The sequence below is a fragment of the Erithacus rubecula genome, assembly GCF_903797595.1.
Source record: "Erithacus rubecula genome assembly, chromosome: 3".
Lineage (NCBI taxonomy): Eukaryota > Metazoa > Chordata > Aves > Passeriformes > Muscicapidae > Erithacus > Erithacus rubecula.
This window is the reverse complement of record NC_136689.1, coordinates 37,871,704-37,889,515: the sequence shown is the minus strand read 5'-3', so window position 1 is coordinate 37,889,515 and position 17,812 is coordinate 37,871,704. Positions and strand designations below refer to the sequence as shown.

General features: G+C 40.6%; 2 protein-coding genes across 6 annotated transcripts in view; one reads left to right on the top strand and one right to left on the bottom strand.

The window, feature by feature from the left end:
• Positions 1–1,670: 1,670 nt before the first annotated feature.
• Positions 1,671–7,687, bottom strand: OXSM (3-oxoacyl-ACP synthase, mitochondrial). Of its 3 annotated transcripts, none has more exons than XM_079302961.1 (3): positions 7,668–7,687; positions 4,690–5,695; positions 1,671–2,270 (listed from the first exon to the last, which is right to left on the bottom strand). In XM_079302961.1, exons 2-3 carry the CDS (start codon positions 5,691–5,693, stop codon positions 1,868–1,870), a joined length of 1,407 nt encoding a protein of 468 aa, XP_079159087.1. In that variant the 5' UTR covers positions 5,694–5,695; positions 7,668–7,687; the 3' UTR covers positions 1,671–1,867. The 3 variants fall into 3 exon arrangements, with proteins under 3 accessions (XP_079159087.1, XP_079159085.1, XP_079159086.1); XM_079302959.1 differs by lacking the exon at positions 7,668–7,687 and adding an exon at positions 7,477–7,632; XM_079302960.1 differs by lacking the exon at positions 7,668–7,687 and adding an exon at positions 7,435–7,455.
• A 2,286-nt stretch (positions 7,688–9,973) lies between these two features.
• The window catches only part of NGLY1 (N-glycanase 1), a 36,728-nt gene continuing 28,889 nt past the window's right edge, over positions 9,974–17,812 (top strand). Inside the window, exons 1-4 of one of the 3 annotated variants that reach the window (XM_079299654.1) lie at positions 9,974–10,189; positions 11,217–11,331; positions 13,338–13,580; positions 16,928–17,087. In XM_079299654.1, coding sequence (XP_079155780.1) covers positions 10,062–10,189; positions 11,217–11,331; positions 13,338–13,580; positions 16,928–17,087 — 646 coding nt within the window. In that variant the 5' untranslated portion in view covers positions 9,974–10,061. Of the gene's footprint in view, positions 10,559–10,605; positions 11,332–13,337; positions 13,581–16,927; positions 17,088–17,812 lie in introns of all 3 variants that reach the window. The other 2 variants (XM_079299655.1, XM_079299656.1) reach the window with 2 other exon arrangements.

Genomic DNA, 17,812 nt, shown 5'->3' with positions numbered 1-17,812 from the left:
TTAATATGTTGGTCAATTTCCTCACTTAATAGTTTAGCAACACAGATCTATTTTCCTTTTCTGTTTGCAGCTACCATAATAAAGCAGTAATTAGCAGTAAGTAGTCCCTGATCAGCTCAGTGGGGTATGTGACAAAAAGAGATGATTCAAAAGAAGCATACAAAAATGAAAACTGTACAAACAAATTTCAAATAAACAGGGGTTAAACTAGGGCTCTATTAATTTATTTCTTTTTAATCCAGATTCCCTACAGGGTACACAACTACTGCATCTAGATGTCTTAAAATTATTCATAATTAAAACACTGAAAATAATTATTGTCACAGAGCTCCTGTGGTTTAAAGGTTACCTGCACTAGATTATTAAATTGCAATAGGCTGAAGAGAAAAAAAATATTTTAATAATTTCAGTTTCTGTTTTATTTTTCTCTGTGACAGTATCATCTATTCATGGCTGGCACAAAGCAGCCTGCACCCAACATTCCTGGGGCCATGACCTCTGCTGTCAAAGGGAAAAGGAGGCATCTCTGCCACAGTATTAATCACAGGTCTGCAGCTCTGTATCAAGAGTGGGTGAGTTTAGTTAGACTGTACTTCCAGCCCACAATAATGCAGCACTATCTAGTCTTCCCTCCTTCTGCCCAGAATCACAACTACCTGAAAAACAGTCTCCAGAAGAAGCTTTCTGGATGACTTCCTCCACATTCACTGCCCTCCTGTTTCCTCTCTCCTGGAGTCTGAAGTTTTAAAATCAATTTTTTTTTTGCATGTAATTTGCAGAGGGCATTTTTGAATTTTGTATTCTGCCCTTTATACTGCAAGCAATCCAGATTCTCATTCATTGTACTGTCAGTGTTAATTAACATAGGGTAAGAGATTTGTTGGTATTTTCCCTGACAGCAAACTCCCATACTCTGTCTTGCTTGTATGCTTTCACATTTTCCCTTTGGTAATATATCATTTTACTCTCATTCTTACTATTCATTAATCTGTTCTGAGCTGTATTGTTCTGTATAAACTCAGCTTCTGAAATAGTCTTAATCATTCTCCAACTGTGCTTTTCACAACAGCCTCTTTAACTTTCTATTCAGTAAACACAGCAAATGAAAAAATTATGCTGTTCAATATCAGCATTCAGACCATTTGTGTAAATAATGAGATTTTAGGGTACAGCTCAGTCTCATGATAGCCCATTAGTAAGCTCATTCCAGAATTAAATTTACTTACAAGTGCAGCTTTAAATCTAGTGAGTTTGCCTCCACTTACACAGGTCAAAAGCTAAGACTGACTATTTCAAAAAGAACACTGGTGAAAAGTCTTTTAATGAACTCACCCATCAATGGGAATATCAAACTTCACTCACACCTGCTCTATCAATCAAGCCACTGTTTGGCTAAGATGCTTGACTGGTGCCAGAAGGGCCAAAGTCCTTTACTTTTCCTTTGGAAAACTACACCCTCATCAATATGTTAGCTTCAGGTATAGTTTAGTGATCCTGTTCTCTCAGATTTATTTCTTGAAGACAATTTTTTTTTCCCAGAAGAGGCCTAGTTTGACAAATTTCGCTAGTTCTGTTTTTCCATTTTGGCAGAAAAGACAGATACTCCCCAATACAATTATCCTTTCTGTGTAACTATTTTTGAACAAAAATTTCATCACACAAAGAACAGATATTTATTTTTATTAAAATGAGTAAAAGAAGTTCCCTCTTTCTAAAAGAATTACTGGTGTAAATGTTAGGGTGAATAAAGCTCTTATGTGTCAAATGAGCAAATCTCAAAGCTGAGAAAAGATTACAGAACACACCAGAGACAACAGTACAGAAAATCATCATTGGTGCCATTTTTTCACACCATTCACAGCAGAAGTTAAACGCTTGCAAAGCACAAAGTTGCATTAGTGCCACCGAAGCCAAATGAATTTGTGAGCGCTATACGCCGTTTGTCAATTTTCCACTCCTGAGCTATCAACGGAACATAATTGAGATCAAACTCTGCCTCTGTTTTGTGTAAGTTTAGAGTAGGTGGCAAAATCCCATGGTAGCAGGCCAGTGCAGTAAAAGCTGCTTCAATAGCTCCTGCAGCCCCCAAGAGATGTCCTGTTGCTCCTTTTGTTGAGGAAACTGCAATATTACGTGAGTGGTCTTTAAAAAGTCTCTTGATTGCTTGATTCTCAGCAGCATCTCCTAGAGGTGTTGAAGTTGCATGTGCATTGACATATGTTACATCTTCAGGTAGGATCCCAGAATCTTTCATTGCTGCAGACATGCACCTAAGGAAAAAAAGAGATAACAGAATGCTGATTTGCCCAATGTGTTTTTGTCAAATGTACAAACTAATAGAAAACATATAGATTGTTTTAAAATGTTTATCAAGTGTGAAAATCTGCTTTAGCAGAGATATAAATGACAAGAGATTAACTCATCTAACTAAGCATCTACATTAGGTACCAGAGAAGACAATAAAAGTGAGGCCCACTATAAAATCAGACTTGCTGTTAAAAATTCCACAGCTAGGAAAAATAAAAAGAAGAAAATAAGATATGAAAATCAATCTCTACAGACTGTTAATGGGTCAAACACCCTTTTCACTGTAAAATTTGAAAACATTTGAGAGACAAATAACTAGCGATATTATTACAAAAAATTTTGATATGTTCTCCCCAACAAAAATACTGGGAAATGAAAAATAAATCTGCAGTCATCCTCCACATGAGCTTCTTTCACATGCTTTCCAGAGACTAGAAAATGTCAAGGAGTCACGGAGATAGCACAAATTCCTATATTTCGTTTTATAATGAATTTTACTGAAAGTCACACCCTTCTACCCTGGCATGGTATGTTTTGGTTGGCTCCTGATGACTTGTGCACTGTGACTGCCTCTTTAAAACATGTTTTTTTATTAAAACCATGGAAGGATCAACACAGCTCCATACTGCAATTTCTCATAGATTTCCCTCAAAGAAGGAGATGAATCAGACATCCCTCCTTGCACATAACAACGAACCACCTCTGAGCACAAGACCACTGACTCTTTTAAATTTATGAAAAATAAGGAAATAAAAGGAAGCTTAAAAGCAGGTAACACAGGCTTCTGGACAAATTTAAATGTCTCTACTACAGCCTTCTACCCATAGATGCATCCAGCTTAGCTTAGGCCATTTACACTCACTGTCACTAGATACTGAGCCAATATTCAAGCAAAAGAGATTACTGATAACTATGAGATAAATTAATTTAGTTAAATACATTATCTGCACTGAACTTATTGACTTAAGGAGATACCAAATTACTTGTGTAGGACACTCTTTATATCCACAATTCTGAGTCTGGCTTTGCCTCTCCTTTCCTGCTGGTTTATTCCAACATACATATTAGCCTCCAACAGAAGTAGTTATTAGAAGAGAACAAAAAAAAATATTCCTCTGAATTTTTTTGACATGGCAAATAAAATTTCCACAGAAAAATGAGATAAGCACATACATTCCAGATTTAATCCACATACCACGGCAGTAACAAAATACTGGCTTGAAGACAGTATTAAAATGTATTATCTCAAGGGTGGAAATGCTCAACATTTTGGAGATACCCAGATTAACTTTCAACTCTTCCTACTGTGAATTTAATTTATATGCTACTGCAATCATAAAATACACAAAAATTCTATTACAATATATTGCTATATAATCTCAAGTGTAAACAAGTCTGAAAATATGAGATAAGGCACTCCTGATTACTCATCTCACACCTAAATCTGCAGAACAATTAAACATGAATCAAGGAGCATAGATGGAGACATGGCATATTTACACTTCTAGAAAAATCTGTTAACCTTACAAAGATGCAAACACAGCTTTACAATACCATCCAGAAATTTGATCTATTTGTGCAGTGATATATTGAATTTTGGTACTAAACATTCACATACATTCAGAAAAAGGCAAACTAAATCTTTACTAAAGATTCTAATGCCAGCAATAGTACTCAGCCTAGACAAAGCTCTCCAACTTACACACGTGATTACAGTGACAATTTAATTAGGCCAATGATTAATGATTAAATGGATATCATCTACTTGTGACCTCGTCTTAATGAGATAAACACTGATAAACCTTTACCACCTCCCTAAACAGTACTAACAGCATTAGTATTTCTGCTCTGCCCCTTCACCAGCACACTTAGCTGCATCTGAATGAAGTACTGAATATTCTAATAAACTAGATCTTCTAAGTACTCCACAGCTTCCATCACCTGAGGCTTCTTGTAACAAAAAACATGCTTTTCTGGGGAGGATGGGGGGTGTTTATCTTCTCAATAGAAAAAGAATGAAGGAAAACCTGAAAAGATTCTCTCTCACCACAGACATCTTAAAAAAGAGGTTTCTACTGAGACTTATTTATATGAACAGTTGTATGCACAAAAGGAAAAATGCTTTCACATACAGAAAGTTTTCATAAGTCTATCGAAAAAGATTGATTCTACTGAGAAATGGCCTTCACCATCCTGCTAAAAAAAGAGAGAATTTGGAGCACAGTATTACCCGCTCTTCCATTTTTCTGATTTTCAAGCTTTTGGAATATTAATTCAAGGTTGAACACCCCTTCTCTATGAAGAATATAAAATGACAGAAACAAATGTACCCACTACAATTAAGATACGAAGTAACCATTACAATCAACATAGATTTCTTACCTGAACGCACCTTCTCCCTCAGGATCAGGCGCTGTTATGTGACAAGCATCACCAGACAGTCCATAACCCAAAACTTCTGCATAGATCCTAGCACCTCTTTGTACGGCATGCCCATACTCTTCCAAGACCAGCACTGCAGCACCCTCTCCCATCACAAATCCCTCCCTCTGAGAATCGAAGGGTCGACATGCTGCTTTAGGGTTTGAGTTGAAACTCATGCTGAGGGCCCGGGCTCTTGCGAATCCAGCCAAAGACAAAGGGCTAATGCAAGCCTCAGTCCCTCCAGCCAACATGACATCAGCATCACCAGCAGCAATGAATCTAGAGGAGTCTCCAATTGCATGTGCACCTGTGGTACAAGCCGTGGACACAGCGTGGTTCGGCCCTTTCAGTTGGTATTTAATGCTGATATGGCCTGCTGCCATATTGACCAAAATCCTTGGGACAAAAAACGGGCTGACCTTACTGTAACCCTTTGTTTTAAATAACTCGGCTGTGTCAGAGATTTCTTCCAGCGGAACCATGCCCATCCCAATTGCCACACCGGCAGTTAAGCGGTCCAGTTCATTCTGGGGACACCAGCCAGAGTCCTTCATCGCCAGCTCTGCCGCGCAGATGGCCATCACAGTGGCAGAACTCATGGATTTCATCTCTGACTTCGACACAAAGCTTTCTTCTCGGAACTCACCCTCCTTGCTTCCCCTCGGCACACGCGCAGCCACTCTGCATGGGATGCCTGCGTATTCTTTCCCATCTAGTGATGTAATCCCACTGCCTCCTTCCAGAAGGTGCTTCCACACAAACTGAGTTCCCACACCAAGAGGGGACACTAGGCCAATACCTGTGACAACTACTTTCCTTCGACATGCAGGCAGTGACTGGCTGAAAGCCCTTCTGTGGTTTTGTAAATGTAGACTTATATTCAAACTCCGGAGATGAAGATTTGCAATCTTTAGCAGGTCCTGTGAGCACTGTGAGAACATGGTGGCAATAATCATGCACATTCCTGTAAATGGAGCGGGGTGGAGGGGATGGGGACAGACAAACACAACAATAAAGCAGCCAATGTGGAAAACATTCCAAGAACATTAAATTAATAACCTGCTTTTTACATGACAACCTATTTTCAGCATTGAAGAAAGGGTTACAGTTTCTGTGTCTGTAATGAGGAATAGTACGAGTTATGGCAGATAATGGCAGCAAAACATGTTCATGTAGGAATGTCTCTAATGGGCTCTTCTAGCTTAAGGTGCTGATGAATATGACTTTGCACCACTGTGGACTGTAAGGCACTCTCTGGTTTTGCAGCAAAATTTCCCCTGGAGCTCTAACTACCAGATGGCTGAAGGCAGAAACAGCTTCATTCTTTTAAGGGAAAAAGTGTGTGCTCACCAGAAAGTGTATGTCCCACCATTACCAAGTTGAGGATAACGTTATCTCAACCTTCGTGTCAGGCAGAATGGTCTAGAAACCTCAAACAAGAGTCAATAAACTTGTATTCGTTCTGCTACCAATGTAATAACACATTTAGGACATTCTCTTTCTACCTCCACCTACTCTTTATCAGCCCTGGGTCATTACACTGTCAGGGGACTGCATCTCGAGTAGCTTGAGCAAGAAGTGGAGCACAGCACCACCCCTGTCTAAGGCAACACCACCAGACCCCGCATAACAAGAGGCACAGCAAGTGATGGCAGAAGGCCCCTGCTGAGAACAAGTGCTTGAGGAAGGACCAGAGGACTGTGCCAAGCAGTGATGGTGCTGTACTGTGCCACAGTCCCTTTTCCTTGCCTTGGCCACTGCCAGGTCCAGAGGCAGTCTGACTGCACGTCTGACATGCTGAAGCAGGGCAGAGGCTGCAATGCAGCTCTGCCAATACCTACAGCACAGGCTTCAACAGGTTTTTGCCTTGCCCAAACTGCAATTTGGCATCCTCAGATCTCTGGTAAAATGGAGAGAGGTGTATGAAGATCGTAAGGGGCTGCTGGGCACTTCTGCTAAAATACCCAGACCTGTGGAAGCACAAGTGCACAGCAGTGTTACTAAAAAATGCCATGGAACCATAGAAAGGCCTGGATTGGAAGGAACCTTAAAGCTTCTCATTCCAACAATCCCTGTCATGGGCAGGGACACCTTTCACTAGACCAGGCAGCAGAGACCAGCATCCAGCCTGGCCAAGAACACTTGGAATAGGGAATAAAAATAATAAACAATCACATATTATATTTTATACGTATTTATGCAATTAATAAATTTAATTACTAAAAAAATATTTTTAGAGGAGCCTGTTTTAAGTCCTGACCCAGATTTGCGATTTCCATTTTTTAAACCACTTAGCCTAGACTATATAAAAGAGGCAGTGTATATATGTGTAAAAGAATGTATGTAACATATTATGTATTATGTAATGCGAGTTACATATATGAGTATATATTATATATTCTATATATAATATAGAATATAAAGCAGCTCTGCAATCATATTATACGCATATTTATAATGTACAATATATATATGTTTTATAGAGACACTATAGATAGATAGATACATATTGTACACCATATACCACGTGTAAGATGATGTATTTTATACAATTATTATACACGCACACAGTAATGTGTAAGATAGCATATTTTATCAGTGTGTACATGTATATATCTCAATATGCACATATAATATGGCTGCAGAGGTCTGTAAGGCAGCTCGTTCCGCAACCCCACGCAGCCTTTACTGAAATGCCGTTACCCGCTGCCGAGCCGTCCTGCCCGACCCAACAACGCCCGATACCTGGTGTGCGGGCGGAAAACCAGGCGCAGGGTCGCTCCCCCCGGGAACAAGCGCTACCGAACACCCCAGGTGTTTCAAGGGAATGGCTACTTTTAGTGTGTAAACCTGCAGTCAAACCCCGGCGCCACGGGCCCGCCCAGCGCCGCCATTGCCGGCCCGCTCTTAAACCCCGCCCCGGCCCTCAGCCGTACCTGCGCCGGCCGCGCCCCCCCGCCCTGCGATGGTTCGCTCTGCCTGCCTCTCCCGTTCCCACGGGACGAGGCCGCACCACTCCGCAGCGCGGGGGGGAGAGGGCGGTGCGCGGGTGCGCGCGGCCCAACGCGCTTCCTCCCGTCTGGCCCCGCCCTCAGGTGCCGCTGTGGGCGGGCAGCGTGATGGTGTGGATGGCCCCGAGACCGGGAAAAGTGTGGAATTATTTCCTTCCAAAGCCACCACGGAAAGGCGGAGTATAAAAAAAACACCAAACCTAAAAGCCTTTAAACAAACACTCCGATGGAGTAATACGCAAGACCTTATCCCAGACAGAACAGACTGGCATGGCAGAGCATAAAATATTTGTAAAAGTCTCATCAACAAAATGGTACATTATGAATCTACTAGTTAGGTGATACCTTTATATAATTTTAGTATACAGCAGTAAGAAACCTGAAATAAATTCACCGCCACTCAACACAATAATATTTATAAGCTGCAAACACAGCTACTTAAAAATACAAATTGTAGCCCAGTAATGAGGCACTCACCACAGGAAAAAGAAAAAAAAAAAAAAAAAGAAGACAAATGCAGTATTTATTTAAAAAAAAAGTGTGCAGTTTTTTTAATGAAGAGTCTGTTTTTATTTTAGAAATAAAATTCCTTGGGCATTTAATGTGTGAGCGATTTGTTGGAAGTTGGCACTTGTTTTTTTAAATTTTTCATGCTGCTTGCTTATGAGCATTTCCAAAGCATTGTTTACAGATGCCATACTGAGATGCATTATGTATTTATATGCATACATGTATAGCAAGAATGCTAATCTTTATATTTCCTAAGGTAGCCAACATTTCATGCCTACATGAAACACATGGAAAGGAAATTAAAAGCTGAAGTAGCAGCCATGGCGTCATCTTAAATTAAAATCTTATTACTTTGGTACCAGTTCCATGATCCTGATGACTGAAATATTAACTTTGTAACTATGCTAGTAAGAATAATAAATGTAATCTCAGCAAAAGTGAACTGTGTTAAATCTCAGTTTTTGTGAGGGATATGTATCACTATCTTTAAAAGTCACAGAAGCTGAGCAGTGACCTGTCAGAAGCAGGCAGCAGAGCCATAGTGTAATATCACCTACAAAATCAGAAGACAGCGTGAATTTTAAAGACCTCTCTTGCTTGGAACTCTTTAAATCTGCATTCCTAATAAAGCAAATCCCCACAGGCCATTGAGTGCAAGGTTCTTCACCACAGTTCTTTCAACAGCAGCACAAACCAAATGTCTGGAAGAAGAAGAAGACCAGGAGTTTTTCACTTTTTTGGGACGGACTTTGGGTAGTACAGAGCAGATGTTGTGGCAAGGATGAGTCTCTGCAGTGACATTCCTGCTCAGGCAGCCCAGGTGAGCCTGAAGGTGTGGCACCCTCAGCACTGCCAAACCAAGGCAGAACAAAAAGGGATTTATATCCCGAATGATGTTACTGTTGAAAAATACAGAATAGGTAAACATTTTCTTAGAAATTATATTCTTTGATCTTTGAATACTTTAAAGCTAAATCAACCAGAAAGCATATTTATTCAAGCTCTAAGTTATGTCCAGGTGTTAGAAATTGCTTGTTGACAGAATTGCTTTTTTAGGGCTCCACATGTTTCAACGAGATCACACCTCTAAGAGATGGAGGTTTACAAAGCTTGGGAAGAAGGATGTACCACTGACAGTGGGCACAAAGAATGCAGAATTTATTGGACATTTGGCAGAACTCCCAAGATAAGGGAGAAACTAGCAAAGCCAACTTAGGAGCTGTGCTGGGATCAGCTCTGACTGGATAAAAGGTAATTCTGGGAGTTTCTGGTGATGGGGAGTTTGCAACCATCGACTACAGAGAAAAAATGAGCACGTGCACTGATTAGCATAAGAGAAGGCAGCATGTTAATTAATTAGAGAGCTGTGTAACTTGTATCCAATAAACATTAATGCCTTTGTTTGCTGGAACATATAAACAGTGATACGTTTTGGTAGTCATCGTGCTGGCCTTGTCCACCCCTTTCTGCGCAGATCTATAAACAAATCAAATGCCTGCAGCCTGCTGGTGGTTTGGCGCCTTGCACAGCGGGTGACAGAAGCTGCTGTGGGACACCGAGGCCGGTGTGACCGGGAGGTCCCGCTGCCCCGGGGATGCGGGGTCAGGGTTAAACCCGCTCGGGCCCTTTAAGAGCCCCCCCCCCAGTGGGGCTGCTGGCGGTGACCTCGCCGTTGCTACTGCGCATGCGCCCAGCGGCGGGCGGCGCTGCCCGGCTGAGGGCGGTGACCTCGTTGCTCGCACGGCGCATGCGCGTGGCGCGTGGCGCAGCGCTGGGGGCGGGCGGCGTGGCGTGGAGGGGCGGGCAGCCATGGCGGCCACCCTGGGGCTCTCGTCCTCGCCGGGCTCCCCCGCCGTAAGCGAGTTGTGCCAGAACAGGCGGGAGATCTTCCTGGAGGCCTCGCGGCTGCTCCTCACTTACGCTGACAACATCCTCCGGTGAGCGGGGCGGCCTCTCTCGGTCCGCGGGCGGTGCCGCAGGGTCCCGCCGGCCGCTCCCCGGCTCCGCGCTGCGCTTTCGTTCCTGTTGTGTAATAGCGGAGCTCGGAAGCGTCTCGCGTGGATTTGTTGTTATTTTAAAATTAATGTTGCTTACCTAGAGGTGTAGTGTTCTGGATTTCTGTTTCTCTATTTATCGCTAGTTGGTTTGTTTTGAAAGTTTCTGAGTTTGTGTATTAACCACAAAAAGATGCCTTATTCCTGATTCTCCACCTTAGGCGGGTGTTGAACTACCTAAAAGCAAGCGGATGCACAGCAAGTAGTTTAACATGATTTAAACTCCATTTTAACGTCGTTTTATTGTTTGCTGTATTTTTCGCTTGCCCTTTGCTTGTGGTTTCGCGGGGTTGGTACAGCTGGATTTCTGCGGGGTGGCTCTGTAGGGTGCCAGTAGGTGTGACTGACCTTGGTGCCGTCCAGCAGCTCGAGGTGTACGGGCTGCCCCTCCCTGTCCAAATCTGGCTCTTAAAAGCTGCGGTGTGACAGAAAACAGCGAGCCCTGGGCTGGCTTCTTTTAAAGAAAGAAGCGAGACAAAAAGGTTTTTTAGAAGAACTGGAAGGGGAACTGAGAGGTAGCACAGACGCCACAATCGTTTCACTCACAGGCAGTTTAGCACAGCTTCCTTGGGGGGACTAAAGCCATCCAGCATTAACCTGATGAGTTCAATTAGAATGCACCAGATATAGCCATATGTGAAGTTGTCTCTAAGTATGTGACTTAAGCCCTGCTAGGTATGACCTACAAAACGCGAATTCACAAACATAAGTTGCAAGCTGAACTTTAGCACCAGTTGGTAACTCTCAGAGTTAAGTACAAGAAGACATTTATAAAGTCAGTTTTGTGTAGGTTTGACTTAACTGCTCTAAATGAAACTAAACTTAGAAAAAAAAAAATCATAGTGCAGTTACCCAGGTTTTAAGTGTTTATTTAATTTGCAAATATAATTACAACTTTCAATTTGTTCAGGAATCCCTATGAGGAAAAATACAGATTAATTCGCATTGGCAATCCGGCATTTTCCACAAGGCTGTTGCCCGTCAGAGGAGCAGTTGAATGTTTATTTGAGATGGGGTTTCAAGAGGTGAGTATAATGTAATTTCAGGTTTCTTCATCAGTTTACATAGTAAAATTTAAAAATGGCATTATTTTTCCTGTTTCTCTAGTTGTAAGGCAGTAGATTTTAGGACAGTTAGTATTTTCTTTCAGTCTACGTCTGCTAATATCTGTAGCTAACCAGCAGGGAATTTAGATGTGTCTGCTTCAGAATAATGATGAGCTAACTTAATGCATGACAAGATTTTTTTTTTTTTTTTTTTTGCTGCACAGGTACACTGCTGATTTACTGAAGGGCTGGATACATATCCATGCTGGCACAGAGAAAGTGGTGGGAAGCAGGGTGGAAACCCCTTCTCTTTGTAGCAGTCTGCTGTTAGGTGAACATCAGACATTACAAATGAGTGTTGAAACTGCTTTTCATAGAGAGAAAACTTTTAAAAGCCCTGCTTTTCTTCATATTCCTTCCATCACTAGGGCTCTGTAGGGATTTAGATAATGGAAGCTGATCTGATAAAAATGTAATCTTCCAAAATAAAACCAGAAATGTTTTAGCCAATTCACAGTGCAACTGTACAAGTACTGGTGTTGTCATGACAGCAGTGAAGGGCAATAGACTGACTGTTCAAGTAGTAGTAGGAGGGTGAGTCCTTCAAAACCCATTTTTAAAAGTTATTAAATGCTGTCCTAAAATAGTGTTGAGTGAATGTTGATTCTGTTGCAGTCAGAATGAGGTATTTCAAAGATTGCTTTGTGTTCTCAAGTGGTCCTTGTCTTGGTGGGGCTTAAACTGCCAAAGCTTTTTAAACTAGAAACAGTTTTTGTAATTACTGGAAAGCTGGTCTGAAAACCCAGCTCTTGTTTATTGGTGCAAAGCTCTTGCTTTGCTTTAATTTGTCAGCTGATACACTTCTGTGTGGGTATGTACATTATGTTGCTTAGGTCCAGCTGTCATGGAACCTCTGCCTTCTCTCTGGGTAAAGTTACTGTAATTTTTTAAAAGAAAAAGTATGCTGAAGGAAGTGGTGACTGCACAGGGAGAAACAGTCTGTGGATTTATTCTCATGCTGGTGCTCAGGAGACTTTTAATGGTGTGTTTTAGCCAGGAGGTGGGTGGTGTAGCTAGAGAAGCACTCAGGCAGGTCTCGGAGAGTGTGTTGGCTCGGTCTTATGGTTATTGTGTCAGTCAAAGCTGGAGCTCACAAACTGCTCTTCAACTGCATGGCTAATGGTGTTCCTTCTTTTGTTTCTGCATGATAATGGATTGATACATTCCATTTAGTTTTGTAGTGATTTTAAGTGTTAACAGGAAGTCCCTATCTGCAGTGATATGTGACCTCAAGTAACTGTAGGTAAACAAATTAGCTCAGTAAATACAAGTGCTGCAGTGGTAGAAACTGAAACTATCAACTGAAACTTCAGGATATTCATGTTTTAAGTAACTTATTTCTTTAAGTACACAGATATTTGATTCTGTCATAACTACTGATCTCTTGTTATGCTACCAGTAATCACGTTGAAGTCAAAAATAAAACCCAGAAATCAACCTAGGTACTAATTTTAATAAGAGTAATATTGCCTATCTGAAAACTTAAAACTTGTTCATAAAAGATACCAGTGTGTAAGAGCATTTCCAGCAGATGCCATTCTAGGGGCTTCTTCCCTCAACATTGGATGCCTTTCTGTGTTGCCTAGGATTTCACTGCTGTACTATGAGAACTGAGCATTAATTGTGCATTTCTGTTGTTGCTGCTTTCTGTGCCAAGCCACAACTATGTAGCCCATGAATGGCACTGCAAAATAAGTTGCTAACAAAAGCATGTTGTTATGAGCTCTCTTTCTCTAGATTGACTCCAGGTTCTTGATCTGGTAGGCTTCTGAAGCTGTGAGAGGCTTCAGGCTTCTATTGGAAGGGACCTCATCTAAAGAGCTGAATCCTGCCAGACCTTAGGAACCTAACTTTCAGCTATAGCTACAGATCATTGACCAGCTCAAACTTGCATTAACTGCTGAATTAATTTGTCTAAATTTCAGGGAGAAACTCACCTGGTCTTCCCTAAGGAAGCTTCAATTGAGCAACTGCGTAAAATCAGGGACTTAATTGCTGGAGAGAGGAGTAGCAGACTGAATGAGTCAAACCAGATGCACAGATCAGGATCCTCTGAAGCTGCCAGCAGCACTCAGGCAGCTGCACAGCAGCCTTCGAGACCTGTTGACTCTGCTCTTGCCCCTGCTCGTCAGCAGCCAGAAACATCACTTGTGCAATCTCTTGAAATGGTAATTATAACCTGCAAACTTCTTGGACTGATTGGTTATGCATATAAAGATTGAAGAAGAGTTAACTGTTCAGACAGGTTGCTCAGAGAAAATGAGTAGTCTCCGAATAAATACACTGTTATGCCTAGAGAGTTGGTCTGACCACATAGCTAGTCTTGCTTTATGAATTTTATACTAGACTTTTTTTTTTCGCTAGTGGTTTCTGAAGGTTTTTGAGTGTTTTCTTCAGTTTACATACAACTTAAGCATGAAAAGTGAAATAGTACATTAGCAAGAGATTTTGTTGAAGATGTCCATAAATATTCTATTGGTCAGGATGTCAAGAAAAAAAGCTGATATGTATTGAAAAAGAACAGCGAGATGGGGAACAAAGGGGAGAGTGGGAAGCTGAGTAGGGTTATATTTGGTATTTGAGAGCCAGCAGAAGGAACAGGAGCATAACTGTAATGCTTATAATTGTTGGTGTCTTGGTTCATGCATTGTGATCTCTGTGTAGCCTGTGAGGAGAGCTTCCTTTTTTCACATATGACTGTCATTAAAAACAGAAATTTAGCCAGACAAGGACTAGTTTATAGTTATTTAGTTTGTTTCCCTTGTCCAAGAGGTTAAGTTCCTGATCAAGACAGAGCAGAGTCATTTTATCTGATGTTAACTGCCCTGATGGGAGAAGACTCAGCACCTCGTATAACTGAAAAATTAAGTTTTGCCTTTTCATAGAAGCTTTTAAGGATGCTTTGGTTTTAGCTTTTTGAAGAGTTTTTCTTCTGAGAACCAGCAAAGTTGGTGTAAGATGAATCCTTCCAAAAGCTCACTTCCCATGCATCCTTAAACACAACGTGTGTCTATTGTATTATATTATATTACGTGTCTATTATTGGATATGAACTATGAAGTACTGTTCCATCCCAATGCCTGCCCAAGTCAGTGAATGAGAAATGGCAAATCATTGTTTGAAGTGATGGCTTTTGAGGATAGAGAGCACTAAATGACCCATCCTCACCCAAAAGGTCCTTTGGTAAATGTACTATTGTAGGAATGTTGTATTGAGACATTTAATCTAATTATGCTGGCATGGCAGTAGTTGCCTCTAAAATATTCTGACTGGATTTGTTTTACTTTGAGGATTTCTGGGTTGGTTTTTTTGGCCTGCTTCTAGATTGTTACTGTTACAGCCACTTAGGCAGCGGTGGTCGGAAGCAATAGAGTGATTTGGTACTGCTGTACTGCTTAGAACAGGAAGATTTAAAATTTGATCCTGCAATGACAACAATGTTGCACAATGTTAACACAATGTATTCTGAGGTTAATCCCTCCAATTTCTAGTTATTCTGCCCCAACATACGCTAGTCATCAGAGTTGTGGATTCATTTCTCTGAAACTGTTCATTTTCCATGCTTCCGTGCCTGGGTGGTGGGACCAAACTTACTGCTATTTAGAGGCAATGTTTGCATTCTGTTAGAATGCTGTATTTAGCTGATGTCTGCAGAGAACTATACTGATGGGTCTCTGAGCCAGTGCATTTGGTCTTTTTAGTCTGAATTGATTGGAAGGAAGTCTGGCAGTGACTCTCCCATTTTGCTTGCACAGCAGTGGGGGGCTTGTTTTCCAGTGAGTACACTGCAGAGTTATAGTTGTATAATTGTTGTATGCACTGCTGACAGGTGTCGGAGAGATTTGGAGTTGTGTCTGTAGTGTTTTCTTGCCTGTGTGTTTGACCTGTCATTCATGGGAGGCCTAGTAAGTGCAGGGAAAAGCAGATTGCTTGAAAGAACAGAGGAATATTCCTAAATGCACAGTTTTAGAGAGCTTAGCCCACCATTATTTTGCCTCATTGTTTTCTTCTGCATTTCTCATCATAAAATATTCTTGAGACTTAGGAAAAGGAGAGCTGTGTCTCTTTGTTAATTCTGGTGGATGGATTCTGATCCCTTCCTGGATGGCATTGTGATTACAGGAGAAAAGGTGTATCTAAACTTAGAACTGCAGTGAGGTTCACCTCACTTCTGAGGTTAAATGTTTGCATAACACCTTATACAGTGGCTTTCACAAAGCAGGTTAAGCACTACTAACACTGAGGATTTTGCCTCAGAAATGTGAGTTGTCAAAGAATCTGATAGACTTCTGCTATGCTGAGCAATATCCCTGCATGCCTTTTCAGAAAGCTGATGGACCATGAAGGTCTTTAGGCTTTTGGCAGTCTCTAGTGTACCTTATTTCTTTCTTTCAATTTGCATTAAAGTGGATCTGGGCACAATGGAGTTTATGGTGTTAAACCAGTTACCTACAGCTGATGAGCTCCAGGAAGAGCAAAACCAGTTCTGCTCTCTTTTAGCAGTTATGAAAATTAAGGACTGATCCTTCAGTACTGTAACAACACCAAAACAATCACTTGTAATTTAAGTGCTCCTTTAAAAGAAGTTATCTTCTGAAGAGTTCTCATACCTGGGTGTATTATATTGCATTTACTGCCAGCCTCCCAGGAAAAGCATTGCATTTTTGATTAAATTAAGATGGTAGTTAACAAGACTAAAGGCTGAAACATGATGTAACAATAGAAAAAAGGTAATTTAGCGGTGCCACAGGCTTCCTCCAAAAATATGCCAGACTCTTACTTTCAAAATCCCATTTCACTTTCTCTATTGTTACTTTTTAAATGGGAACAAATAGTTTCTCAGCTACCAACTTCATTATTATTAACTTCAGCTGTTAGTTTTAGTGTACCTTGTTGGGTGCAACATGCCACTAGGTGACACTTAGGATAACTGACTGAAGAAACCTAGTTCTTATATCCAGTTGCTGCTGAAACAGACTGGGTGCTCACTGGGCTGTCCATACAAACCTCCATCAGAGTTGATTGATAAAAGAAAGAAGCAGAAACAGACAAGCAACATTCATGAACAAGAAAAAATAAGCAAATTCATCCATAATATAGTTCTATAAATCAGTATAGCAGTGTCCAGAACATGAAAGTGATTTCATGTCTTTTTGTGGATTTTGGGTAAAAGGTGTCCAAAAGAGAGGTGGGGGAATTAGATGAGGAGGAGAAGTCAAAAACTTTCCCATCAGAGGTGTCTTTAAAAACAGTTTTCTCGCTAAGTTAGTACACTTTTCACTAAAGACACCATTCAGAATGCTCAGAGATGACAAGACTGGCTTTATAGTTTGGGTGGTGGTGTCTTCAGTTTTTGTTGATATCTTTGTAAGTAAACATTTCACCTGTAAATAAATATATAATGTGAATATGAACATAGAATTATGACTGATTTAAACTAAAATAGTAGAGCTTGGTTATTCTGCCTGAAGGTGAGCGTTCATAAATCATCTTGTGACTGAAAATCCTTTTGCAGGCTGCAAATATCTTGAAAACACTTCAAACAAACTTTGAGAATCTTGTATTGATGTATGAGAATCCTTCTATTCAGCAGAAAGCACTAGCTGTAATTCCCCTCCAGGAATTAAAAAGCAAGGCTCAGAAAAAGCTAGCACAAGCTACAAGACTGGACAAAGGTAATGCTGTCAAGTGTATATGAAAGTAGAAGTGTTCTTTCAAACATACCATTCATTGTCAGTGTGTGTTTGGTCATATGTCTGCAGGTTCGAAATGCTGTTTCTAAACTGGAATTGCCTTCTTCCTAATTTACTGTTCTCTTATTTTTATTTCACTTTTATCATCCATCTTACTGCTTTTATGTAGAAATTTTGGACTCAGTTTCTGAATTAGTATAAAAAAATGCTGGGGAAACAAATGTTGCATTCTTTGAATGTCAAGTGAAATAACTACAGCATGAGGAGGAGAGCTTCTTGTTCAAGTAGTCATTGTTGTGAAATTCTCAGTGTGCAGTTTTCCTGTATGTGCTACATTTCTAAATTCAGATTGAAATTTTTAAATACTGCTTCTCTTTTTTAAAGTGATATTGGTGAGATTTAGAATGAGATCTTTCCAAGATGCAACCTGATACAAACGATCACTTTCCTTGCTAATGCTTAAATGATTAGAGTTATTCCCTGTTCTACATGGAACTAGATATTAAATGTAGGCATAACTACTTGTGACATCAGTGTCTAAAATTTGTATTTTCTTCTTAAATGTGAATTTGTTTTGAATGTATGAAGGTTTTGTCAGTTAAAATTACATATTTCTGTTTTCAGGTGATGATTTTAGATTTTTTTCAGTGGTGTAGTGAAATGCTTCTTCTATAGGATAACTATTTTTAAAAAATGCAATTCCAAGA